The 27,717-nt window shown below is 29.0% G+C and overlaps 3 protein-coding genes, 1 long non-coding RNA gene and 1 pseudogene across 9 annotated transcripts in view; 1 reads left to right on the top strand and 4 right to left on the bottom strand.

Moving 5' to 3' along the window:
* LOC149883777 (uncharacterized) overlaps window positions 1-130 on the bottom strand; it is a 1,525-nt gene extending 1,395 nt beyond the window's left edge. For all 3 annotated transcript variants that reach the window (XR_016455778.1, XR_016455777.1, XR_016455779.1), the window contains exon 1: window positions 1-130. This exon is cut by the window's left edge and continues 4 nt beyond it. This is a non-coding gene — a long non-coding RNA (uncharacterized LOC149883777).
* The window catches only part of LOC145185635 (uncharacterized), a 6,331-nt gene extending 1,525 nt beyond the window's left edge, over window positions 1-4,806 (top strand). Inside the window, exons 2-9 of one of the 2 annotated variants that reach the window (XM_090098268.1) lie at window positions 153-213; window positions 485-517; window positions 2,249-2,622; window positions 2,807-3,091; window positions 3,191-3,663; window positions 3,957-4,239; window positions 4,343-4,486; window positions 4,611-4,806. In XM_090098268.1, the coding sequence (XP_089954394.1) occupies window positions 487-517; window positions 2,249-2,622; window positions 2,807-3,091; window positions 3,191-3,663; window positions 3,957-4,239; window positions 4,343-4,486; window positions 4,611-4,673 (1,653 nt within the window). In that variant the 5' untranslated portion in view covers window positions 153-213; window positions 485-486 and the 3' untranslated portion in view covers window positions 4,674-4,806. Of the gene's footprint in view, window positions 1-152; window positions 214-263; window positions 407-484; window positions 518-2,248; window positions 2,623-2,806; window positions 3,092-3,190; window positions 3,664-3,956; window positions 4,240-4,342; window positions 4,487-4,610 lie in introns of those variants that run through there. The other variant, XM_090098267.1, reaches the window with a different exon arrangement.
* A 3,708-nt stretch (window positions 4,807-8,514) lies between these two features.
* LOC149883776 (protein Wnt-2b-like) lies at window positions 8,515-10,614 on the bottom strand. Its single transcript, XM_090099215.1, has 4 exons — window positions 10,458-10,614; window positions 9,916-10,136; window positions 9,519-9,811; window positions 8,515-9,303 (listed from the first exon to the last, which is right to left on the bottom strand). Exons 1-4 carry the CDS (start codon window positions 10,541-10,543, stop codon window positions 8,845-8,847), a joined length of 1,059 nt encoding a protein of 352 aa, XP_089955341.1. The 5' UTR covers window positions 10,544-10,614; the 3' UTR covers window positions 8,515-8,844.
* A 3,294-nt stretch (window positions 10,615-13,908) lies between these two features.
* Window positions 13,909-17,529, bottom strand: LOC149883775 (uncharacterized; annotated as a pseudogene). Its single transcript, XR_016455914.1, has 3 exons — window positions 17,481-17,529; window positions 17,185-17,434; window positions 13,909-16,168 (listed from the first exon to the last, which is right to left on the bottom strand). The product of XR_016455914.1 is annotated as an uncharacterized LOC149883775 (transcript).
* A 3,708-nt stretch (window positions 17,530-21,237) lies between these two features.
* The window catches only part of LOC145185346 (1-phosphatidylinositol 3-phosphate 5-kinase-like), a 34,947-nt gene continuing 28,467 nt past the window's right edge, over window positions 21,238-27,717 (bottom strand). Inside the window, exons 29-40 of one of the 2 annotated variants that reach the window (XM_090096861.1) lie at window positions 27,467-27,619; window positions 25,598-25,698; window positions 25,365-25,478; window positions 25,076-25,123; window positions 24,900-24,996; window positions 23,580-23,659; window positions 23,077-23,180; window positions 22,726-22,854; window positions 22,523-22,610; window positions 22,282-22,443; window positions 21,846-22,052; window positions 21,238-21,454 (exon numbers count right to left, since the gene is read on the bottom strand). In XM_090096861.1, coding sequence (XP_089952987.1) covers window positions 21,859-22,052; window positions 22,282-22,443; window positions 22,523-22,610; window positions 22,726-22,854; window positions 23,077-23,180; window positions 23,580-23,659; window positions 24,900-24,996; window positions 25,076-25,123; window positions 25,365-25,478; window positions 25,598-25,698; window positions 27,467-27,619 — 1,270 coding nt within the window. In that variant the 3' untranslated portion in view covers window positions 21,238-21,454; window positions 21,846-21,858. Of the gene's footprint in view, window positions 21,455-21,768; window positions 22,053-22,281; window positions 22,444-22,522; window positions 22,611-22,725; window positions 22,855-23,076; window positions 23,181-23,579; window positions 23,660-24,899; window positions 24,997-25,075; window positions 25,124-25,364; window positions 25,479-25,597; window positions 25,699-27,466; window positions 27,620-27,717 lie in introns of those variants that run through there. The other variant, XM_090096860.1, reaches the window with a different exon arrangement.

Here is a 27,717-nt window from a genome sequence, read left to right as displayed (position 1 = left end):
CAATATTTTAACTAAATAATTTTTCTCCGTGGGTCCTCCCAATATGGCGCTGGCGAAAATATTTTGGCTTCAAAAATTACGCTATTTTCTTAGGAGATGCGCTATCCAGTTATTATATAGATCAGTGCTTTAAGCCACATTTTTATATTTAGATACGTCATTTGAAATCTCATTTCTTAGAAAACCAATCGGAACTTGTTACGGACGGATTTGGTAAATTCTCAGAAATCAAATTTTTTTTTTATTGTTGTTATGCTTGATAAAATATTTTATCTAAACTAATTTCTTCATTCTTCTGGAAGGTTTTCCAAATGTTAATTTGAATTCAATTTTATAAGAAGAAAAAAAAAAAAAAAAAAAAAAAAATCATAAATCAACTATTTGCTAAACTTTTAAGGCTTTAAAAGTAAGTTGCAATTTTACTTTTATTTATCCTCACATAACTTTATTGAAAGTCATTATATATTTATTTATTTAACTTTAGACATGGTTGACCCTTTAATTTGTAAAGTAGCAGGTAAATTTTGTGTAATTGCAAAAGTATCAACCATATCAACTAATTTTTACAGTTAAAATGTTGGAAAAAAATCATTGTAACATTTTGTTACTTGATTTTAGTTAAATTATCAGTTTAACAAAAATCAAGTAACAAAATAAAAATAGAAAAAGGGATCACAATGGAAAAGAAAAATAGATCACAATGAAATGCTATCACAACCTTTTAACTTTAAAATGTTGGTTAAAATTAAAGGAAACTTAAAAAAATAATTTTGCTTTTGCTGCTTTAAGCTAACTCAATTATTTATGCAAAGTAATTTACTGTTTTAAAAAGTTTTATGAAATATGAAAATATTTTACATATACAAGTAAATAAGATTAATGAAATTTTATTAAAAAGTAATTTATCATCAGAATAATATTTTAACACACACGTACACACACACACCCACACACACACACACACACACACACACACACACACACACACACACACACACACACACACACACACACACACACACACACACACACACACGCACGCACACACACATACACACACAAATGATTATCTAAATTAATCAAAATATAGCAAATAAATAAACTCATTACAAAATTTGTTTTTTAAGAATTTTTTTTATATAAAAATAAAAAAGTAGGATTTTTCTTTTGTATCTTTTTTAACAAGTTGAATGCATCATATCTTAATATAAAATATACCAGAAATTTTTTATTTGGTAAAGACTCTGGAAAAGTATCTACATTTTTTAAATATTGATTAAAAGTTTTTTTTGTGGGTCTTTGTCTTGTTAAAAGCTAGCTATAATCCATTTTCAATATTGATTTAAAAGTTTCAAATAAGCATCAAAGTCTTGGAGTCTAGTATATATGATATTACCATCAATGACACTTCAAAGATGGTATTGGAAAAAATCAGTCCTTCTGATATTGATGTCAATTCTGTACTGGTATTAGTATTGTAGGACAGGTATTGTATAAAATGACTAATTCAGTGACCACACAATACTTTATGAACCGAGACTCTGATACTTAGTTTCAAACATGATTTCATTTTTTCAGTATATATTGAAGCATCCTCTTGTTAATAAAAGATAACTTTCCTACTTTACAATATGCCATAGAACCTCAAGCATATCAAGCATATCATATCATGGAACCTCAAGCATATCAAGCATATCATAGAACCTCAAGCATATATGCCTTCACCTCTGTATTTAACAGTTCTTCTTAAACAGCTTAATTTAAAAGTTTCCCCAGTTTTTTGTTTCTTATTGTGCATCTTATGATAAAAATAAACTTTAATTTGACTAATTCATCCATCAAAGTTGGTCTTTTTTTTGGTGATTTTTTCTGATGACATCAGCAGTAGTTCAAAACAACTTTAATTCTTTCATGGCTTTTTTTTCATGACTTTTTTAAAATAGATTTATGGAAAAACTATAAGCAACACTTCTTTTTAATACACTTGTTTCTACTTACAAAAAAAAAAAAGACATTACTAAAAAAATAGGCAGAAAAAACTTTTTGCTTATTAATTTTTTTAGCAACTAAATTGTTGAATAAACCAAAGAATTAAAAGTAACATAAAAATTATCTGTTATTGTTGTTGTACATGTAGTAGTTGTATTTGTCTCATGATATGTTTCAATAATTTCAAAATTAAAAAAAAAAAACTTTCAAATATTACCTTTTTATTTCCTAATTAAGTTTTAAATTGGTATTAATTTAGATTTAAGATTGCAACTTGAACCAAGTACTCTATCTCCATGTGGAAAATTCAACTGTTTTGTGTGTTTAAATGATTGTGAGGCTTGCTCAAAACTAAATTGCTCATGCAGAAAATTGATATCTAAAACACAACATGTTACCCGTGGACAAACAGGGAATAACTTTTGGCAAGATTCAATAACAATTGAGTTAAATGGGGTAGGAGATTCTTCTCCAATAAAGTCATTTAGAGATGCAAACTTACCTGAAGTGCTCATAGAAAACCTTAAAAGACTCTCCTATCTATTTCCTACACCTGTACAAATGATTGCAATACCAGTATTATTAGAAGGTAAAGATTTGGTAGCACGTGCAGAAACTGGATCAGGGAAAACAGTTAAAGAATTTTATACTTTTATTTTATCTGACTTTTATCTAGATGTAATTCTCTGAGAAGTTTTTTCTCTATTACTTTTCAATTTCATAACCAGTCTCCCAAGTTATGTCTTATAGTTTTTTTCAGGGATTTTTAGAAAAACATTTTCTTAATGTTTTTCATGTTGTATTTTTTTAATTGTAGGCTGCATTCCTAATACCAATCATCTCTACACTACTAAAAAAAAAAGATTCAAAACAAACAGCACTGTTTTCTAAAAACCCTTTTGCTATTATATTGTCTCCAACACGAGAATTAGCCTTGCAAATTAATAGAGAAGCTATACTTTTAACAAAAAATACAAACATCAAAACCATATGCACGTATGGTGGCATTTCAACCAAAATTCATATCAGTGAAATGGCTAATGGTTGTGATATACTTATTGGTACACTTGGAAGGATTTCTCATCTTATAGAACTTAGACATGTAAATATAAATGTTGCTTTTTTAACTGGGAATAACTTAAAATTTTTTGTTTTTGAAAAAACTAGTTTTGGATCAATTTAAAATTTTGTTTATCCTTAGCTTTCCCTCAAAGACGTTAAAGTAGTTATCATTGATGAGGGAGATCATATGTTGGACAAAAACTTTGTAAAAGATCTTACAAAATTGATGAAGAAGTATGATATGCCTGAAAAACCTTTACGACAAACTGCATTGTTTTGTGCTACTCTGCCATTATATAAAATGGAGCAATGTGGCAAGTCTAAAACACGAAAAAAAAAACTGGATTTTTTCTCAGATACTATTATCGAATTTTTGAATGAATGTTATGCTTTTGCAGATATTGGTAACAATTTAAGTTCACCAAAATGTATAAATCAACAAATCTTGTATGTAGAAAATCCGGTAACAAAATTTGAAATTCTCGAAGAAAAGATTAAAGAGGAATTATCACAAAAAAATAAAACTATTGTCTTTTTGAAAACAATCAAAGATGTAATAAATGTGGCTCGAATATTGTGTGTGAAGGGGTATCCTTTAACCATAGTTCATAGGTAAGTGTTGTCTTTTTAGTGTTCTTTTTTTTTTTTTTTTTTCTATCATATTTTAATCATGTTTTAAAAACATATTCTAAAAATATTTTAAAAACGTATTTTAAAAGTATTTTCAAAATCATATTTTAAAAACATTAAGCAAGTCTCTGATGAGACTATGTATGTATTAATGTTTCTACAAAGAATTTTGATTTCGTTTTTAAACATTTTGATGAAAGTTTCACTCAATTTATATACTCCTTCAAGCTTATTAAGTTTTTAAAAAGATATCTGCGATTTTTTTTTTTAAAAAGTAAACGTTCTCAACAAGATCGAACTAGAGCAATGCATGAATTCAACGAAGGTATAAAACCATTGTTAGTATGTACTAACATTAGTGCACGTGGTCTTGACATCTTTGAAGTGAAAACAGTTATAAACTATGATTTACCAGATCTTGTACATGATGAGATTGAAACTTATATATATCGAATCGGTAGGACAGGACGTGCCGGGAATTCGGGTAAGTCTATATCGATGTTTGTGAAAGGAAGAGATGAAGGACTAGCTCAAGCATTGGTTATAATACTTGGAAAGGTAAACTATTTTTTTATTCATAAACATAACTCATGGCAACTTTGGGTATTATGGATTAGTTTTTGTTTTAACTACAAGAAACAATTTTTCAAACCATGTTTAGTCTGAACAAGAAGTACCGCTTTGGCTTGAAGAGCTTTGCCAAACTAAAGAAATTTTGAAAATTGTTAATTTTGCAGAAGCTAAATTTGCAAGAATATCTGCTGCTAAGTTTGGAGAAAAGAATTCTAGTATAGACACTAGAGATGTATGTGTATATCGTTTTTGTTTTAACTTCTGAAAAGTTTTTTGTTACTAATATTTTCTTACTGAAATTTATGTTAATGTATGTGTTGTTGGTGCTTCTAACTTTTTGTTTCTTTCATGTACAGCGTGATCTTAAAGGCAAAAGCTACACGATCTCCGTTGATTTCTCTGAGCTGACCAGTATCTAATTAACCAATTTTGACAGTTTTACATTGAAAAAGTCATCAAAAGACAGCTTTTAAAAAATATAACAGCATAAATCCAATATACTTACTCAAGTATTACAAACAAGTGTTTATAAATAATATGTACTTATAAAAACTTTGGTTTTGTTCATTTTTAATAATTTGTCAAATCTCTTTTAACTTCTATTGTGCTGATTTGCTGTTTGTTTTTTGATAATGAATTCTTAGAGAAACCTAATTGACATAAAGCATTAAACATAACGCCATAGGTTATATTAAGACGTCTTATTACCGCATTAAAACAGTGCACGTATCACAAAAAATCTACTTCCTGTTGTATATTTTTAGAATAACAAATGTCTGCTTTCAAAGACCTTTTGTGATTTTTTTTTTTTTTTAAATTTGAATTGTAAGCTGTAGGCGTCCTGGGATTAATAACATGTTTTTTCTTGTTTACCTTTTAAAAATGTACAACAGTAAAACATTTAAATGTACAATTGAGTTAAATTAGTGAATCTTAAATGATTAATACCGTGATTTAGTCTTACAACTTTGATCTCTACTTATGCATTTACTAAAAAATGTGTGGAGGTGAAATGGTTATCTCTTAACTCTTGAGTCGGGATAAGTTATGTTATTTATATTTAAAAAAAAATCTACAAGAAAAACCGGTCGTTTTTTTTAGACTTATTTACGCCACTAACGCTTATAAAACAGCCCGTGTAACCAGGAACTGAATCTTTTTTTTGAGATTCGCCGGCAACTATATATTGACAAAATTTTTTAAAAAAACACTCCTTATCAAGAGCAAGATTCTAAGTGACGCAGCCCTCTTCCATTTTGAACATCCACTAAAATGTGGAGCTAGCATAGTATTTATCTATAAATACTCAAACAGCGCGACTTGTCTGTGCTTGTTTGTAAGATTTTCACTCATTACATGTAATGTATAAAGATTTTTTTCCCCACTTAAATGCAATCTATTTTTGTTTGATGAAATAATATTTGTTATAACTTACCACAAAGTAATGGTTCAGTTGAATTAATTAATTTTATGTAGATTTTGTTTAAAGAATGTCTTTTTTTTGCACTAATCAGTCTTTAAAGGGATTTTCTTAAAACTCACTATATTTAAAAGGAGTTTCATAAGACCATGGTTTATTGGCAAAACAGCTTTAGAAATTCGGAGATTTGAGTAAAGAAAAAATCTTCTTAGGTGGAAACTGTGATCACGTGATATTGACCTTGCACATCACAAAAATTTACAATAGGTGCAGAGAAAGAAGACGATGATTACCTTTGCAATATGAATTATAATATTTGCAATAATGAGTTCGCCCTGCTTCTTTCAGCGGTCTTAAATGATCCTGAAAAACAAGTAATCAAAGAAGAAAAAATTAAAAAAAACTCTAAGGTGATATAAAATGTTTGGTAATGAATTACATTTGTAACTAATTGGACCTTATGAAACTTTTGGAAAGTTTTGAAAGAGATATTGAACTTATAAATTAATTTTGGTGCAATTGTAAACAATGTGAGTACTTTTTACTTTTTGTAAGATTAAAAAGTAAAGGATGTTTCTCTATGTAAATCATTTACATTTAACATGAACGTTTGTTTTCACGTTTCTTACTACGTGATCAAATTAAGTGAAAAATAAATGTTTGGATGATTAATTTAGTTTTAAATAAGGAAGATAAACATTTATCTTACTTATATAAAATTGTTTTTAGCTTAGCCCTGGATCCTTCCCATGTAAAATGCAAAAGTTCGTAGAAGTAATGGAGGGCTGAAATTGCACATCTCTAAAAAGCATCCCAACAATTTTATCGTTAGATAACCTGCTAAAAATGCAGATTTCATACTTGACATTTTGTTCTCACTACTACAAAAAAGTGTCTTGCAAGAAGAAAGCTCAATTTATGGTGATAAAATAATTGAAGTTGCCAAAAAGCTTCCGATTGACCACATAATAGATTTTGATAAAACAATGTAAAGTTGCAGTAAAATTTCTCTAAAAAGTTTGATTTGGTTTTATGGTAATTAATTAGGAAAAATAGCAAGCAATAGTAAACAAAATTTTAACTGAAATGGTAAATATGAAGATGCTGCTACATTATTATTAAGAAAACTTGCTGATAGCATGGCGTCTCATTACAGGGCTAATATATCTTGAGTTAGTGATAAAAAGACATCAAACAGCAAACAATATGTGAAAGAAAAAAGTATATATTGCAATATCTTGGAGGTTACATAATCTGCAACATAAAAAAAAAAAAATCAAATGTTTTTGAACAAGTAATAGCACTGATATATAACAAACAGTACTTTTATTAAAAAGTTGCCAATTAAAACAAAAATTGTTGACCAAAAGCTTGTTTTAATGTTTTTAACCACGGAAGACTCACTGGTATAGCAAGTGAGTTTGAGCAAGTAATAGTTAAAGCAGAAAACACATTTTTTTTGTATACTTGACAGTCTAAATTAACTAAAATCATAAGGCATAGATTAATAGACAAAAAAAGCATTTTATAATCAAGATAACTATTACAGGGTTTTTACAACTTCCACAATTTAGTTACATGTCATTGTCAAGGCTTCGTGAGTCTGATGTGAAATGAACATTTTGACTTGAGCCTCATAGGAGTTTTGACAACAAGTATTGTCTACTCTCTCATCTACAGATCTTCTCTGAACTTTAGAATATCCCAAAAAATAAAAGGAAATTAAACCGAAAATCATTTATGTATTTTTGAAGAGCTGTTTTTCATCCATTTTATGCTCTTCAAGAGATCTACTGTTAACACAATCAAAAGACATGTCCATTTTTTCACAAAAACTAGCTGTCTCTATATAAGTCATCTGTTTACAATATTACTTGTTAATAAATGCCGTTAAGAAGTGCGTGTGCACGGTCACGCTTCATTTAGGCTCTATTTTTGTGTCAAAATGTTAAACAATAGATGATTATACGGAGTTTCCAAACCGGTTAACTCTCTCAACTATGAAAAAACTCACTATATTAAAAATGACTTTATGAAACTCACCATATTTTGGAATGGCCAATCTAATGGTAGTATCAAATTATAGACGTTGATATCATCATCGCATCAACCTTTGTGACTTAACTTTACGGTTTATTTTACATTGCTAGTTTTTTCTCACGCGCAAATGCAACATTTTTCATTTTGAAACTTTAAATAGAGTACGTAATGAGATTGTGTTTATTTTATGGTCTTCGGGAGGGAGTGGGTACAGACATTTATGATATATTTGTTAACAGCACCTTCAAGCAGCAGCTTACTCTAAAAACCTTTTTCCATTTCGCGCCATAAACAAAGTAATACAGGATGAAGTGACGAAATTTAACAATAATTTATTGAAAGTATTTTTTAGTAGGATTTTACAATTAGCGCGTATGCCTTTTAAATTCAACTTGTTTTAAAAAAATTTTTGATTTTTATTTTAGGTATATATATTTTTAGATATTGAGTACCATATGTAAAGAAGAACTCTCAGTAAATTTTTATGATGATTTATTATATAGAATGATAATATAAGTATAAATATTGCAGTGGCGCCTCAATAATATATTTTTTGGTTGATATATACATATACTAATGTAATTATATAATTATGTTAGTATATGTATGTGTGTGTGTGTGTATATATATATATATATATATATATATATATATATATATATATATATATATATATATATATATAAAAGCTTTTTTGGGATTTCTAAAATGCTGGAAGACAATTCTCCAGACAAAAATAGAGTTCTTAATTACGCGTATCATTTTTAAATATTCTCTGTTAGAAAACATTAGTACAAATGTGAAGCATATGATTTGCTGATTCTCAGATATGAATTAAAAAATATATTACATTCAATTGATGATTTACATATGGCAGGTTAATTGTATTGTGAGAAATATAATCTATATTACAATTTTTAAAATTATTTACAAATGCAATAAAATTTGTAAAATAAAAACAATCAAAAATTTCATACAAGGACAAAAAAATGATGATTTGCAAGAAGATGTATTAGATAGAAAAAGTAAAATAAATTATAAAGAAATCGTTTTAAAACGAAAGTTTTAAATATGACTTTTCTCAGAAAATACTAATTTTATATATTAACTATGAAACTAAGTAGTTGCAGCTAGTTGCACCGAAACTGGGTCACATTGTGCTGACAAGTCTTGCAGTCAAGTCTACAACAATAGTGAAACTTGCATTCACATGTTTTTGTCAGCGATAACGATGTTTTGGTGAAGCCTCGATTGCAACAAAGTTTTTCACAGCTATCTGGAGCGTTTGCATCTGAAGAGCATTTTCTTCCTTTTGTACCAATTACACCGAGGGAGTCGTCGTTGATACAAAAATCTGGGCTATCGGTCATGTAAATCAAATCACTTTTTTCTGGCTTAACGTTTGTATATGCGATCAGTTGTCCATTGTTATCTGGTCCCGCTTTAATTGCGTCATTGTATTTTTTTTTCAACTCGCTGCCAATAACTTCGAAAGATGGTAACTTTTTGACACATTTTTTCAATGCGCATGCACCTGACACACCATGGCAGGTACAGGATGAATTGCTCAACTTTGGGAACTCTAAAGCCTAAAACAAAATCAGTTAAAGTTATAAACAAGTGAACAAAAAAAAAAAAATGCAAAGTGAAAACAAAATTGTTTATAAACAAAAAAAATTAAACTTTTTTATATGCGTATTTTCTCCATCTTCAAACTTTTTTCACTTTTGAAAAATCAACGGATATTTTGTTTTGCTATTACTTTTTTGAATGGCAATTTGCGGAGAAATAAAAATGAACTAACCACTCTCCCTGCCTCTTTATTGTGTTCATCCATTTGCCAACGTGCATCTCTTATTTTTTTGCTTGCCAAGAGTTCTCTTGATGTATCCATTCCATATTTCACACTGTTTTTTAAGTATTCATCGCTGTATAAAGATGAACTTTCTTTTGAACCATCGAGTTTATAAGCACTTACTTTTGAACCATCGAATTTATAAGCACATTCTTGAATTAAACCTTTTAAACATATATTTGAGAGAATCTGCGACAGGCTTGCTGCAAAAATGGCGTACAAAAAGGCACTCTCCCGAGTTGCTGTAAAAGAAAGCTTTAACTGTTTTATAGGAAATAAAACGAATTTAAATGAACTTAATTTGAAAAAATCTATAATAACATTATACAGGTCCAACTGTACGTACCTAGCTTTGCAGTTTTTTGCAATGAATTAGACAATAATGAGCAATTCCACTTTTCGTCCTTAAATTGCATTTGGCATTCGCTGATGCCGCAGAAGGACGCATTGCTGATAGCTTTCTTTATGGCCTCATCCTCTTTTGTTCGAAGGTATTCAGTGTTAAGACGGATAAAGCTTGGCAACGATGAAGATATAATATTTGGTAGCACGCTATCATGGGTTTGGCTTTAAAAAAATTGACATATATTATTTCCAAATTGCTAAAAGTGATTTTTTCAAAATTACTATTGATAGTTTACAAAATATCAACGAACAAATTAAATAGTAATAATTTCTTGTAAAATAATAATAGTAATTAATATATTGTTTGATAATTTACAAAAAAGAAGTTGTACTGGGCTCAACGTCTTGTAAAAAATTTAAAAACTTAATTGTTATTCTTTTTTTAAAAAGAAAACTTTTTATAAAAAAATTTTCAGTTTAAAGTATATGATTTATAGTATAAGATATATAGTTAAAATATTTGAAATATAAAGCTAACTATACCTGTCACGTTGGCCGTGCACGTAATTTGTGCTGATCAAAGCTAAGAAGAGCAAAAAGAATAATTGAACACAGCAACACAAAACCATTTTTATTTTTACTTTTTTTTTTTTCCTAATTAGCTGCCCTAATCAGAGTTCTATATTTTGTAACTGGGTTTTTATATGAGGAGGCTAATTTTAAATTTATCTGTTTTCTATTATTGTATTTTTTCTATTATTGTAAGAGACGTCAATAGTTTACCGCTTAACTAATTAGGATTCTTAAACGGCCGACGGATTATTAGGCGATCTGTGTAATTCAAAAAATAGTTGAATCAATTAGCGACTATTCAACTCTTTGTTTTGTTATTGTTGATGTACGGTAGACGGTTGTACTAATCTAAAATACTGTTTTCGGTCAGCCTTGTGATTAAAGCAGATTGGGTTAGTTGCTTGACGTATTTGTTTCATTCACTTTTACAACAACTTAACGAGTCATTAATTAACATAGTAATGGCTTCAACACAGTCAAAAGAGCGATAATTCCAATCTAAAATAATTTATAAAAAGCCGATTAGACGATGTTTGTTTTAATTTTTTCAAACATTCTCATGATTACATTTTAAAACCAAGGGCGTGCTGTGACGATTACTTAGCTATGACATCATACTTACATGCAAAAGGTGACATGTGCATAACAAGAAAACTTATGAAACAAGACAACCAATTCTTAGCCAAATATATAATGATTACTCTTTTGAACTTTAAATAAGTTGTTATTAGTTTTAATTAAAAACTTTTTTCTACTCTTTCTAATTTTTTTTAAGAGCACTTCTGTTATATTTTATCATAAAACCTCCAGATAAATTTTACTAAAAATATCATGATTATAAGGGTAAAATGAAGATGATGCTGATGAAGATGAATATCATGATGATGACAATGATAATAATGAAGTGATGATGATGATGATGATGATGATGATGATGATGATGATGATGATGATGATGATGATGATGATGATGATGATGATGATGATGATGATGATGATGATGAAATGATTACATGAGAAAATGGAGTACAACAGAAAAATAAAATTACTTGTTGTTTTTACGCTTTTTATTCTTAAAAACTTTTTTCTTTCAACCATAGACTTAAATCTACAGGATGCATTTTAGATTTTGGTTGAAAAGCCAGCTAATCGCCTTTTCGATTATTTGTCGGAAATTTTTACCGTAAAGATTTTCCTGCTCTTGGGATTATTCTGTGTTTCGGAAAAAAATCATCTTGAAGGTTATATTTTGCAGGAACTAATCATTTTCGAAATCACCACGAGTGTTAATGAACTTAACTCGACACAAAATGGTCTCATTATATTAGTTGATGAACAGTGCTGAGTACAATTAGTTCAATAAAGATTGACAAGCTTATTTAGGCTCGTAATTAAACTCCGTTCTCAAATTTTTTGAAATCTTCATTAAAAAATCTTTATTAAGCAATAAACAAGTTTAGAATTTCATTACACTTTTAACTAAGTTCAATTAAACATTTACGAAAAAAAACAACCACTTATAACTTAAGATAAAAAGTATTTTGCATGGGACATCAAGTAAACTAAGATGAAGAAATTACTTTTTTTTCTTTTTTTTTTTTTCTCGATTTAATCATTTTCATGCGCAAAATTTGAAATCTGTTTTTTTTTTTTTGTTCACAGAAAAATATGCATGTTTTTATGCATGTTTTTAAAAATATGAGTTTTTATTTATTGAACTTTACTAATTAAAATATTTCCAATGACTTTGCAAAACTGAGATATGTTTCTCTTATCGAACATATTGTACCTCCAAAAAACTGGCATTTTCATTTTAAAATCATTTTAAGAAAATTATTTTCAATTTTCATTTGAAAATTTACAGAAAATTTAAACTTAAATTATATTTATTTTGTTTTTGGGATGTTTTTGAAAAATCTTTTTCTTATTCGAGTAGCACACATGAAATATTTAATTCAACAGATCCTTAGCGCTAAATAGTCTAAATGTATCGATTACATTTTATTGTATTGTTATATCATATTCCATTTAAACATTTTTAACAGAGACGGTGAGTACAATGTGCATATCCGCTGCACATCTAATCATGCATGTGCAAAGCCTCAAAATAAGACTACCCAAAAAAAATCGGATATGTTTCTTATAACAGATCCTTGTTAAGCTTTTTTTTGCTTCCTTAATCTATCCTGAACTAATGCAAGAATATAAATTAGCAGATAAAAACGAATTTAGCTTTGTTTCCAATACCTTAAAGTTCAAAACTTTATAAGAACTTTTAAAAGCTGAAACCTTATAACTAACAAAAGGCTGTCTCATTTTTACTAGTGTTATTTTATTTACTCTTAACCCATTCCACCACAATTTTTTTTACATATTTTGTTAATTAAAACACTATTTAATTTTTACAAGTTTTTATTTCAAAGAAACCTTAACACTAAATTACACATAAAATTAAAATGGTAAAACATAGGACAATAATTTTTTATGCATAAAATGACCACGTAAAGACAGACCGGCGAAACGCCGGTTCAGTGTTTCAATACCATAATGTAGTAGACCGGCGATTCGCCGGCTTTGTGTGTCAATGGGTTAAAGAACTTCTAAGTTCATGACTGACATTCATTAGAGTTGTTTATGAACTCCTTGGTGCCTGCCTAAATGATTAAATGATTATTGCATAAAACTTTTATCAGATATTCATCAGCAGAAAGCAACATTAATATTTATTACAGTTGGTTAGCTCTCAAACTTCAATAACTTACTATTATTTTGTTTTTTTATTTTTATAGTAGCTTCCTAATACTATTTTAAACAACCTAAAATGTTTACTTAAAATTTTTTTGAAAGAAGAAGTGGCATATAAATACCAAAAAAAATTTTAAAAAATTACGTGCATTTTATTATTTTCCAATTTTTTAAATAATAAAAAAAGACGGCAACAACAAACAAGGTATTGCATGACTTTCTCAGTAAATCTCTCAACTAAGTCTGCTTTTTTTTCAAAATGGTAAACAATAAGATTTTATGTTTTTTATGTGTGTTGTTTGAGGTAATGTTCAGAAATCGATATAATATCGTGAAGTGCCGTTTAATAGGGAACAATAAAGAGTTATTGAAAGTATTTCGAGTATTTAGAGCGGCTTCTTTGTAAGACAAAACAAATGATCTATCATACTAATTAGAGACGGCAGATAGCGTTTTTTTACGTGCGTTTAAAGTATTTTGGTAGTATCTTCAAATTACTTTGGTGGTGTCCTGCTCAATATATTGAAAATAACATTTTCTTTCTATTGTGTAATTTATATTTTTATTGTATAAGTCAGAAAGTTTTTCAATGTTTTAAATTTAAATACTTAAAATCTTAAAAGAATTGGTTTAAAACTTTGAAGGAAATTCAAAATCTGTTTCTACTAAGTAAAGATGATCTACGTGGCAAACCTTCATCGTCCACAAAGGAATTACCGGTTAACCCAAAGCTAGGATCTGCAAAAATAGTACATTTACTACAAAGTAGTTTAATTGAACAGATCATTTTCCAATCATGTTTATTACTATCATACTCATTGATATCAACTCTATAAAACGTCAACCAATAATAAAACTGGTCATCAGAAAGTTATATCTTTTTGAGTCTTGATATCAAAATGTAACTAAAAACTTTCGTTTATATTTGAGAAACTTTGCTTCTGTATCTTTTACAATTATCTATATATGATAACTTCTTTTAGAGAGAAACAATTTTTATTAGGTAATAATGGAGTCTAGAAAATAGAAAGCAATTGTCATTTCACTCATGCTGTCAGTATGTAAATGCGCAGTATAATAAATTTTGTATGATACTGTGAATGACGTCTTCTGGAGTGCGAAAAGCTGTTAGCAAAACGATCATAATTGTTGATGATATTTTGTAAAACTGTTCAGAAAATTAGATTGGAGCAGTAATGTAATGTATGGTGCTATGATGGAGATGTAATGTCTTTATCAGAAACTTTTATGTCTGTTTCAAATCAGTTATATGTGTACCACAGTTCATTCACTAAAAAGATTTTAAGATCTGAACCTCTCTAAATGTAAAACAAACTTCCAGCTTTCCGCTCGAAACTGCGGAATTTGTTTGAGAGAAATTTTGTTCAAAGAAATTGCCATGAAGTATTTTTATTGAACAACTTGCTTTTTTACTGAAGAAGACAGATTTGTTTGATGAATTCGGAATCTCGTACATTCTCTCTGACTGGCATTTTTTCATTGAAAGTTTTAGAAAAAGTTTGAAAGTAAATTTCTTCCTCTTCTTTGCCTCATTTCAAAGAAAATTACGAAAGATTGAAAATAGTACGTGAGAGTTTGAAGTATAAAGAGTACACCTAACCAGTGATAGGGGAATTGAAAATGGTTGGCTTTTTGATGAGAATGCAAGGCATTTATACTAAGCATACTGCCTTTGATTAGGGAGAAGTAGAGTAGACAAAGCATATTAGTAACAGCATGGACTAAGCGGAATGAGTTTGATTTAGAAAAACGTCAAAAGAATGCCAGTTGAGGAACCTCAAAACATATTAACACCTCTATTGCATATAAAACTTGGTCATATAAAGCAATTTGTCAGAGATCTTTGTCAAAATTGTTGTTTCGGATCTTTGTCCGGTTGGAACGTCCACTGTGGAAGAATATTTTCATCTACAAAAGGCATCATTTGATTCCCTAGATTTGAATTATGCATTTGTCGATTTTGCATTCTACACGATAATAATCCCAATCTAAAAAGTCCTCCAAAACATCAAACCTTCGCATTTTATTTTGGTTTATTTTTAATTTATCAGTATAACAAATTAGTTGATGAATAACTCGAATTACTTTAATTTATTGAGCAGGGAATTTTGTTAAAAGATTTATGAAACACATTCATAATATTTTGTGAGAAGGTTCTTTGTAAGAGCCTGGAGTGATAAGTTTTGAATAATTATTTTAAAAAAATATTTAACAAGATTTTATAACTTTTTACACAAGAGATGTAAATTAAAAAAAAAAAAACAACCTAAAATAGAATCATCAATATATTCAAAATAGTACAAAAAGGAATGTAAACAAACTGATAAAGTCAAATTCAAAGCAATAAAAAGCATATAATAAAAGAAAGTAAACTGACATAAAATGTCAGTTAGCTTTGTTAAATCGCCTCTAAGTCATTAAGGCACTGTACTTTTCACAATATGAATATGTATCAGTGTTAAGATTTTCATAACTTAAATGTCTTTCATGTCTTAAATTGAACCAGCAATCAAAACTAAAGTCATTTTAATAGCAGCAGATAGTTATTTTAATATGTGCAAAGAATCAAATATTACACTTTCCTTTTGGGTTAGCTGCCCCTGACAGTTCATGCAAGAATGACTAATATGAAGTTTGTCAAAGTCCAAATAATATTGTAAAAGTACTTTTGTGTCTTTTTCTAAGTTCTAAGTAAATTTCTTGATTTAAAGTTTTTCTGCTGGACAGAAACAAAATAAGTATAACCAGTACCTTGGCACAATTTGCTAAAAACATTTTCAATTGAGTCTGATGTTAAGTTACCCAGTTTTACAAATTCGTGTGATTTAGTTGATGAAATGTAGATGTAGATGTGAATGTGATTTAGTTCAAAATGTTTTGGTAGTTTAACAAACCTTTTTACATGTGTGCTATTTCTTTAAATGTTCCAACATTCAACATTTTTATCCTTTTATTCCCATTATGACAATCCATAGTTTTAAACTTTTTTTACAGAGAAAGTAACTATTGCAGACAAAGGGTATTTGGTGATTTAGTGACATAGTGCAATACGTGTCTCAATCTTTCATCATCATTAAGTTCGTAAATATAATAATTTTCCATGCATCTATAAACCTTTTCCAGAATTACAATAGTTCCATTAACATTTCTTTAATCTATTTTAGGATGTGCTGATAACGCAGAAAGAGTTTCTTCAAAAAAAAAAAAACTCAAACACAGAGAAAGATTTTGTCGCTCAAAAGGTTTCAAAAAGACTGCAGCTTCAAATTTCAATGTGAAATAATCTTTATTATCTTATTTTTTTAAACATCAAAGTTCCTTAAGATCTTTGTATATTGCAAATAAATTATTATCATCACTGTCCTTACACTAATTCTTGAGTTTTTTCAGTACCATTTCCTTTGTTTTTTCATATATGAACATACTTATAAAGTAAAAAAATGTTAATTTTAGTCAACCATGGATTTCCTTCAAAAGCTTCATTGTCACATAGGATTGCAACACAGCTTCCAATTGCATTTATTGTATAAAAGCAATTAATTTATAGTGAACATCTGAATCAATGAAACATAACGGAGCCATGCAAACTATAAAAGTGGGTCCACCAAAAAGACACCTATACATAACAGCTAGTATTGCTTTTGCTAATTTTTCTACTTGATTAAAAGATTTTCCATAAGTTTTTTTAACTGTGGTAAGTTAATGGAGCTTTAACATACACTTCATTCACCATTAAAACACACTGTCATTGTTGATTAGTAACTTTGCAAAAAAAACGTAAGATAAATTGATTATAAGTTAATTTAGAAGCTTTTAATGTCAATTTTTGTAGAGTATAAACATAGGGAGTTGATAGCCATTTTTAATTCATTTATAAAGTGCTATTGAAACAGAAAATTCAAAAACACGAACAATAGTGTCTAAAGAATACAATGTATCACCAATACTTGAGATTTTTGATGAAGATTTTGATGAGATTTTTATAGAAGCTAAACTTTCAACATGAACTTGCTCTCTAAATAATTCGATGTTAGTTAAATATCTCATAGCTTCATTCAAATTTGACCAGCTATTTAAAACAGCTATAAGCAACCAATGATACGTCCCATACTTTAAATTAGAAGAAAGATAACGCAAAAACCTATAATTAAATGTAGACAAAAGCAAATCATTAAGATTTTCTAAAAAGAAATTCTAAGATAAAAACCTAAAGTAAATTAATTTTACCTTGGTAGACCAAAGTAGAATTCAGTTGAATAAAAACAATTTTTTTCATTACACTTATAGACAGCAATAAGCTGAATGGCGTTTATGGGAGACTTACTCTTACGTCATTTACTCCTACGTTATTATATCGCATTCTATCTAATCAAGTTGTATTTTAAAAACAATATTTCATGTTATTTTGTCCGTCAGGATTTGTAGCGATATCTGATAACACTGCACAACAAATTTTTTTAAGATTCTTGTTTCCTGAAAAGTTTTAGGTAATTATGACAGGTACCTATAGGGTATCATGCAGGAACTCTAAGAAATAGACATTTATAAATTTAGCTATTTAATCACGTTTATTGTAGGAATGTCCTGGTGTGAAGGAAATGAAATTTGAGTGACATGTTGCACTTTATTTTATGGTGTGCGCGGAAAAGTTTGTGCGAAGGACTTCAACGTAGTTTGGCACTCTATAATGTACCAGTAAATTGTCAATAACGTCTTTGAAGGCTTTCCAAGCAATTTTTTTCCTGGCCAGCCAACAGCTCTTCAAACTGCTTGTCACTCGTAACATATCTGGGGATCTGGGGATCAACAAAAATACTTTCTTTGATCATTGCGTCACTTATTCTTAGAAACATTTGTCTAAAATAGCCAAAACCTTCACCTTCCTTGTTCAATGCTTTTACAAAATTCTTCATGAGTCCAACTTTCATGTGTAAAAGAGGCAGAAATATCTTTCCGGCTCGACAAGCGGTTTATGTGGAACATTTTGCTGTCCTAGAAATAACTGAAATTTAAGCAAAAATGATGATAAAACAGAAAACTTACGTGATTCGTAAATTTTGATGTGATAAGCGTGATCAGCAACAAAAAATCAAAAAGAAACATTTAACAGTGTTCAAGAAGCAAAAACCTTGTTGTGCGGTACAATGAATTTGTTATATGTTTTGTTTATGCTAATAAATTTTAAATATTTAGCTAATTATTAGTATGGGTTCTTAGCAAAGAAGATGTTTGAATGATCCTGGTCACTTTTGGTTCACTGTGGTGATAAGCTTCTTCATGCAAACATTTGACAATTCTGTGTTTAACTGGACATTCATGAGAGTTTTGAAAAATAGTGTATATTTTGAGTCATTCTTACGTTGTTGGGACCTAAATTAATTTAGCACGAACCTCCTCTTATCCCTATAAAAAAAGTTGACTTTTTTTGGCAAACCCTAGTTGGCAGTTATAACAGAACATGTATATTGTTATTAAAAGGTTACAATTGGTAAGAAAAATTTGTGGGATAGTTATTGGGCCAAAGGCCAAAAATTGCCAATAACAAAATATAACCTTTTCAAGATGTACTCCTAACCCTAGGCATGAGTAACATAAAAAGTCCAGAGCTTCTTCATCAGTTATCATCTTGAGATCGTTACAGAGGAAAAAAGTCCACATTCTACTACTCAACTTTTTTTTGACTTTTTGAAGCCTCCCTTTTTGTTGTTGCTTTTCATGCAACGACTCCTCTTTTTTGTTTTTCAACGTTTTCAATCTGCAGTTCAATTTATATATACAAATCAGCTTTATGTTTACAAATCAGTTTTATACTCTAGTAACGATAATTTTTTTTTATTCAATTTTCTCCTTTAGCTAAAAGTAAATACAAAAAACAGCTATGGCTACCAAGCAATAACAGTATCTTCTTATGGCTATGAAAGACTATTGACAAATGTACTTACATTTTAGTGAAGTTCTTTAAGGAATCTTCAGAATCCAAGATGGGTGACATGGTCTGATTCATTTTGGAATGTAACGATTCCGGCTCATTGTTAGTCCGATTGCAGAGCCTAGATACTGAAAATAGTTCTAGTATTTTCCATACCATCATTAGTGCCATCTAAAACCTGTGTTAATACTAAATAAACTGCTTCATTTTTTCTTTTACTCTAGAACTGCTCTGGCGATTGGTTTACATTTTTATATCAATCCGAACAAATTTAGGTGGAAGGAGGCACGTGGTAATATATTTTCGGGCCAAATTGCGTACTGCGGGTCGTTAATGTACTTGTAAGCTAATACCCTTCTTTTTTATAAGTACTGCCGAGCCATAGTTAAACCAATATGCGATGTTACAAACTCCTAGAAACAGTGGCTTTAATGTTTCCAATACCAGTCTCACAATTTGCTGATAGTGGAATACCTCTTTTCGTACTCTTTTTTAGCACATAATTGTCATATTTAATACAAATATTGAGAAGTTTTCCTCCATGGTGTATTGAAGGAACCACACGGAAGGTAGCATTAGCATTTAGTGTAGATGCCCCCGTAAAAAGGTTTTTTAGCATTTTTTAAAAAATTGTTTTTTAAACCTTAATAAGATTTATTTTTTTATGTAATTATTAACAGAGTTTGAATCCCAGGGATTTTTTAAGCTTTTTAAATTTTCGTTCATTTTTTAAATATTGTCTGCCATTTTTTGGATTTTTTAACCTCATTAAAAATTAATTATATATATCTAATCTAACCTAACGATTCGCAGCCTTTAATAAATAATTATGCATAAATATTAGTTATGCAATGTTAATCATAAAATAATTAAATTACATGCCAACATATTTTTTGATTGTTTTTTATCTGATTTTGTGGCTAATACCAAAAATCTATTTATTTTTTAACTTGCAACTTGAATTGACAATGTGCTGCTCGAATCGTACCAATATTGCGTTCATCGAAAACGCGCTTTGTTTCAACAAGACAATGTAAAGAAGCATACCGTCAGAATAGCCAGGGCTACAATCTCCTTTAATCGATGCAGCACTTTATAAAAATGTCACCGACTTGAGCCATTCGATAAATTTATTAAATTTAATTCGTTTAAATAAGCGTCTCAAGAATTTTTCGATTCAAGCCATTACATTGGTACTTTTTATTTTTAGTGGTACTTTTTCGGCCAAATCTAAAATCTTACAGATCGTTGGCGGAAGGTTGTGGACAATTTTTGGTCACTGTTTTGAAGAATAGTTGTTGTTGTTATTATTTTTTAATAAAATATCGCATAACAAAAGTCTACATTTTAACACGATGCACAAACGTTTTCCTCAACAAAAAATTAAAGTAAAATTAGTCAGAACTAATTCGAATCGATAATGTTAATGCTATGAAATATAAAGAAAATGAAACCTGACAAAATGGAAAAAGAAATGTTGAGCTGGAAATGTGGCCAGTTGATCCTAAGTTTCAAACACTCCATGAAAAATGAGATGAAGGAATTGGGTTTATTTTTCTTTTCATAAGTAGCACTTTTACTTTCTATGTTAGTTTTGCAGTGGCTTCTAGCATTTTAAAAAAGTTTGTTCACATTTTGAAAATATGTATTTAAAAAGATTTAACAACATCAGAATACGACTGAATTGCACTGTTAATTTGCCAACAAAAGGCCAACTCCTGTCGAAATATCAACCTTTCAACTCTGAAGATCCCTACAATAAATGGTACACTTATTGTTGGGTTGTAGTATGTCGTTCCACATTTCATATATGCCAGATGTAGAAAGTTATTCAGACTTTTTCCTAACTCGAAAGCAAAATTGAAGATGTTAATTATCACGTTGTCTTTTGCAGAAAATTTCCTTAAGGTTTTTTAATCAAACTTAAAGTCGGCAGGTGGTACAGGAAACTTTTCTGTGTCAACCTTGTATTGCACAGTAGAACGCAATATGGAGTTATTGGGTAACATGAACGAACCAAACGGAAACCGATTTCTCCAATACACACGCTTATTCAGTTAATTAGTTGTTAAACAAGAAAATTAATATAAACGTTCCTAGCTATTTATGAAAAGAAGTTTGAGAATTCCTATACCATTATAAATTCCTATGCCATTATAAAAGTGGGGCGATTTTTTTTCAGCACCTAAGGCTTAAACTTCATTAGCCTAGTAATAATTTCATCTCCTGATTTTAAATTCGCGCGAACAGGAGAGGTTTTATTTTTCATTCCCTATAAAAGAAAAACAAAAGATGTTCATAAATTTTCATGATTCTCATTTTTAAAAACATAACCTTTTTTATTTATTTTATTTACAAATAACAGTTTACGAAAAGATATTTTTAAAACGATCGCTTCAACTTAATTATAAAAATTATGAAAAGGGAATAACAAAAACTGGTTAAATATCAACATTTCGAATACAATAAGTTTTTCACTAAAAAAAAAAACAATTTTTTTTTTATTAATTGCAAAACTTAGATAAAATTAGTATTAAACAAATATCACCGTTAGATTAAGTTAAAAAAAAAAATTATAACAAAATAAAGCATAAAAAACTTTTGAAAAAAAGTTTTCAATTTTACATGAGTTAAAAAAATAACTTAATATAAAAATTATTTACTTTTACGAAAGCGTTAATTTAAATCGGCGCCAAAACCGGTCCACTTATCTGGTACCATAAGGAAATACCGTTGCATAGCTTCGGTAAAACGGGTGCGGTAAACTTCAGGCGAAACGACAGTAGGCATTTTGCCCTGTCCACCAAGAATACCAGTCGATTTAACCCAGGTTTCGAGTCTTTTGTCCCATGTATAAGTACGAATGTAATCTAAACATTGATAACTCTTATGATCTTTTCGTGATAAAATAAATCAGCTCCTTTGTTTTTTTTAATAATGAAATTATTTAAAAGTAGTTTTCTTGATGCCAAAGGCAGATCCAGGATTTTACACCCGATGGAAAAGAGGGATGTGTGAGTGGAGCGCGTATTAAGCTTAGGCGTGCGGTAAGTGCATTAAAATGCATAAATCTCACAAATGATTGAAACTTTTACCTACCTATGATACCTACGACTAACTGACAATTAGTCTGATCAATTCCAACTAATAAGGAATAATCCATTACCATATTCATTGAAAGAAACTCAGTGTCATTATAAATAGCCTTTGAAAGAACTGCTTTACTATGGGGACGAATGAACAAAGGTGATTCGCTTATCACTAAAAGTGAAAAATGTTATAATTTGTAACATTAAAAAACTGATAACAAACAGCTAATAAAGTTTAGTACGAACAATACTTTCTAACAGATTTTCATCCATCAAGACGTCTTCCTTTGCAGAAGTCTGCACATATCTACCTCGCACAGAACCTTTTAAATCAAAAATCTGAAAAAAAAGATTTGTAATCTTAGTTAAACTTAGTTAAAGAAAAAACCTTAGCTAAACTTAGTTAAAGAAAAACGAAAGTAAACAAAAATAAAGAAGAGAATGCCTATCATACCTTGTTTACTTTTTTCTCATAAAATAAATTCTCCATAACAAGTACATCCTGCTTCATAGTCGTATTGGTAACAGGATTGTTGAATCCGATTCTATATACACCGAGTAATTTAGCCATAGCTGTTGGTCGCTGGTATAATATAAAGAGTATGATTAACAAAGAGCGAACAAAATTAAGTTATGAAAATAACAAAGAGCGAAAAAAAGTTACTTCATGAAGGCAAGTAAAAAAATTTTTTTTTCAAACAAAATATTATTTTACTTTCTGTTTAGTATTTTTATTTTTTGTCTTGTAATCTTTTTAAATTCGAAAAAGAAAATCTTAAAACAAAATCTAAAAACAAACGCATACCTTCTCTTTTATAGCTTTGTTAATGTAAGCAAAATACCGAGGTGCAAAATCGACAAACGATTGTATTTCAAGACGAGACATTTGTTTCATTACAAAGCGATCATCTAGAATCAAAAAGTGTTTAAAGTTTTGGGAAACACCTTCTTACCGAGACGATCTTTCAAAACATGGAAAAATATTAAAAAAATAAAACACGACAGCTAACTTTTGAAGAAAAGTAAAAAAAAAAGTTGCCAAATTATCTTTTAAAAAAACTTAATAATCTTAAAGAAAAATGATAGAGCAACTTCATTAGGTAGAAGCATTATTATTAGCAAGATCTGGATGATAATAAAGATAAGCAAACTCTGATCTTATTAGATGACAACTCATGATGCAATAATCATTGTAAAAAACTTTCTGAAAAACTGTTTAGCTTGTTGTTTTTTTTTAAAAAATCTAGACTAATGCATAACAGTGATGTAGAAGCTAAAGCTGAATCATAAAAAAAAATATAAAATCACCTAAAGATTTGGAAAATGAAGAACCGGACTTTCCACCAGTTGCTTTCCAAAATTTGCATCTTGCCAGAGATTGAATATATCTATAACATTTTACGTTTTTACGATGTTTCATAACATTTTTGTACACTAAACTTTTACATTATACATGTAAAAGTTTAGTGTAGACAACATTGGAACTGTTTTTATACATTCTTGAGATGCTAAATCCAAAAACAACACTGACACACTTTTATAATGTCGTGTGCTCGTGGTTAATTTGTAAAACACTTGAAACTAGTACTCTTAATGAGTTTCAGGTAATGAAACTGTGAACTTTAAATTTGTTTGCAATAAATGAGTCAGGCATTTGAGAAGTCAACTCCCAGCAAGAAAACTATTCTTTCTGATTTCTTGCTACATTTTTAGTCGAGTTGTTATGTTATTTATTTTAACTATATACTGCTTGAAACTTTGCAATAGCAAAGTTTCAAGCAGTGTATAGTTTCGCATTTTTATTTTCTTTCTTTTAGCAAAAATAAAATAATGCCACAAAGATGAAGAAATTCCCCTGATCACTCTTGTTATATTTATGGTGAATTTAAGTTGGTAGATAAAAGCAGACCTATTAACGACTTTTTCAAACAAACTGCATAGTAAGCTTGTTTAAAAAAATACTTTGGAATGAAACTTGGTGATCAGGACAAATAATGAGGTTCACATTGTTTGCAAAATTTGCCTTGAAAATTTACACCAGCAGACACTTGGTACAAGGGAAACAATGGAAACCATGCATTAGATTTATATACTTTCGATTTAAAAGGTGTGAATCAAAATAAACAAAAATTTGTTAATTATTCTAACTTTAACTTGACTATCAGACCTTGACCTCATCATGATAATATTAGTGCCTTTATTTAAAAATGACTTGATTTGCCCAATATTTACTAAGAAACTTCTTATGCTGAAATGAATGAAAACGACCTTCTAGAAACAGTTCTGTTTAAATGACAATGAAAATTCTTCTTGCCTGTCAAAGAAAACAATTCTTTTTAAGAGATCTAATGATTTGACCAAGAACTTAAACTTGTTAAAATATTAATATGAATTCTTGGCTTCTTGTCTTAAAGATAAAAATCTCTTTAAACTGAAAATTTATAAATGCTCTTAAAAAATGGGTATTTTAAAGAGCATTTATAAATTTAAAGCTGATAATGAAAACCAGGAACAATTTCCATATACAAATATGCGCGTGTGTTTTACTCTGTGTGTGTGTGTGTATTTATAAACAAGCATACACATATATAGATATATATGCAATTAACATCTTATTGCTTTGGATACCTTTCCTCCTTTTCTGGAAATATCAACTCTCGTAGTTGTCTAAACTGTTCTGCATAATAAACACTACAGTAGAACTTTGCATTTTCATTTTGAAACTCTAAAAAAAAATTTAGGAAGATGCAAAATGATTTTATTTAGAAAGTTAAGCTAACTAAGAAAAAACTAAAAAAATTAACCATGATTTATGTGATGATCACCAAGCTTATCTTTCTTTTTTGCTTCTCCTAAAATGAAAAATCTCATTTTTAAAGACTTTAATCAATGTAAAGTGAGCAACTAACCATTACTTAACGTTTTATTACAACTCAATGCTTGTCTTTATTTCAAAGCATACTTCTTGCTATTTATGTAAAAAAAAGTAACAATAAAGAAAACTGATTGGTTTCAGTTTAAATAAAAGTCCCCCAAAAAAATTCAAATTAGACTATTTGAGTTCCTCCTGAACTATAGTAACAATAATTTCACCTGATTTTATGTTTTCACTTTCATCTAAAATATCAGTATCAGAGGTTTCATCTGTAGTTCCATCACTTGGAGCAAAAGTCAGAGGGTGTTGTACTCCGTTTGGGATTGCTACATCTAAAAATATTTCTTAATTTAAACAAGTTTACAAAGAAAAAGAAACAAACTGGAAAATGAAATAAAATAAAAAAAAAAATAGGATTAATAGTGTAATAAAGTAAGATTTCACATAGTACCTGTTTTTATTTCAGATGAACCAGCCCAAGAATTTGGACGTGGGCTTGGGTTCTTTTTGTTTACATTTCTCCTCAATAACACCTCAACCTTTTGAATATCGCTATGTTCAAAAAAAAAAAAAAAAGCCTTAAACAAACATTAAGTGATTAAAAAACATATAAGTTAAACTTGGATACAGGATGTAATAAAGCTTTTGACGTTTAAATTTAATCTGTTCAAACAAACAACCCAAAAGCATGAATTGTTTAAGTTAATAATATCATTAGTTAAATGGTAAATATTGCTATCGATGTACAGTCAATGAGAAAGGTAAAAAAATGGTAAAAGCTATACAACCATTAGATAATAACATGTGATACAACAATGTTAGATATCTTGACTACATGGTTCAATCTAGTTTAGCAAATTTCCTTATTCAGAGCCTCTTTTGACTCCTCAGAGTAAAAACTAGTAAGAAGTTCTAATGACTCATATATCTGCACCTCATGTTCCAATAGCTTATGAACAGTTGAGAGAATCTTATACCAGAATAACTTCTTGAGTACAAGAGCTGTAGTTTCATAGGAAACAGAAATTTTCAAAGCAAAACTTTCAGAATCTAACTAATTATCAGAGCATACTTATCAAGAGTTGAAGCAGATGTTTCTGCTACTATTACACCTTCAAGATAACATTTCTATCTTTCATACCTAATTTTATGAAATGAAGGATAAATATCTGCAAATTTTGTATTACACATGAATTCCTGATAAGTTTATATCGTTCATCAGAGAATTCATAATGAAAAATTCAGTTGGTTTGAATTCATTTATCATTACCTTTATTTTCTCTACCCAGTTCTTGTTTTTTTCTAGTCCATGTTTTTTCTACCTGGACTTGCTGTAACATCATTTCTGCTAACTGGTAATATGTTTATTCAGCCAGATTTATTAATGTTTCAGAGGTCTTGAGAATATTCTTTAATGTCTCAACAATTTAGATTTGAATTTACATTTAATTATTGGTAGAGTTTTCTTTTATCATCTCAGTACATCAATATTTTCATGGACTCAAGCAGAAGAGCCTTAAGTAAATTACCATGCTTAATTGCTAATTCTTGAATGATAGTAATTAAACATATTCTTTTCATGATGAATGTAATTCTTTTCATGAATGTTAGCATTGAACTATTCTTTTTTTTTTTTTTTTTAATGCAATTTTTCATTTTAAAACTTTTAATTCAGACAGTGAAAATTTTGGTTTTTAAATTTTGATAATTAACATAATTCATTTGAGCATGAGTTTTTGAATGTTGGTTTTTAGTTTACTTTAGCACTACAGGCAAACCTGTAGTGCTAAAGTAACTTAAAAACTTTACACCTGACAGTTTTTAAAAAGACTGTATATCAATATCTTGGGGCAATTTTGGGCAACTGATTTTCTTTTTAAAGTTAAAACTACTGTGGAATCTTTAAGTTTTCTAAGTGAACTCATGATTTTTTAAAATCAAACTGCAGAGTGTAAAATACTGTTTATAGTTACCAAATATCTTAAACACATGCCTTCAAGTTCAAGTTTTTAACTGTTTTTGCTGGTATCAACCATAAAAGAATGACAGCCAACATTTTGTTTGTGAGTGTGAAGGCTGTGAAGATGAAAAAAATTAGTGAACACCTTGAAAAATAACTAATAAGAAATTACAGCTTCTGGTGGTGACATAAAATCTTAATTTATTAGTTCTTTTAACAATGCTTTTTTTTTTATTTACTTGAAAGAGAAGGGGGAGGGGATATTTTGCTGCTTTTTTTTTAGGATTTTGACTCACTGTGCACTACAAGAAAAAAATTATATACAAAAAAAAAACAAAACAAAACAAAACAAAACCCTACTTCAATGAAGGAAGCATATTTGGATTGTTTACAGATTGTTGAGCAGCTTGATTCCTTGGTAAAATTGGAGTTCCATGTACACTACTAGGAGGAACTTTTCTTCCTGACAGTAAGTCTTGTATATTCTTTAACTGGTTTTGATATTCCTGACAACTTAAGACAAACTCAAACATTTCATATTTATGTCATAATAATAATTGAAATAATTGCGTTTCTCATGTTGTTCTCCCATTGAATTAATTTTACAATAA

The sequence above is a fragment of the Hydra viridissima genome, unplaced genomic scaffold (assembly GCF_058129835.1).
Source record: "Hydra viridissima isolate aposymbiotic clone 2 unplaced genomic scaffold, HvirCarnegie_v1 scaffold_9, whole genome shotgun sequence".
NCBI classification, from domain to species: domain Eukaryota; kingdom Metazoa; phylum Cnidaria; class Hydrozoa; order Anthoathecata; family Hydridae; genus Hydra; species Hydra viridissima.
The sequence above is the reverse complement of the archived record's forward strand: the minus strand, read 5'-3'. Positions and strand labels throughout refer to the sequence as shown.

Bases quoted from the DNA above. Each gene is read 5' to 3' on its own strand.
- LOC149883776 (XM_090099215.1), bottom strand. From the start codon at position 10,543: ATGGTTTTGTGTTGCTGTGTTCAATTATTCTTTTTGCTCTTCTTAGCT. The intron at 9,812-9,915 runs GTACGTACAGTT...TTTCTTTTACAG, and splicing joins GCAAAAAACTGCAAAGCTAG to CAACTCGGGAGAGTGCCTTT. The intron at 9,304-9,518 runs GTTAGTTCATTT...ATTTTGTTTTAG, and splicing joins ATAAAGAGGCAGGGAGAGTG to GCTTTAGAGTTCCCAAAGTT.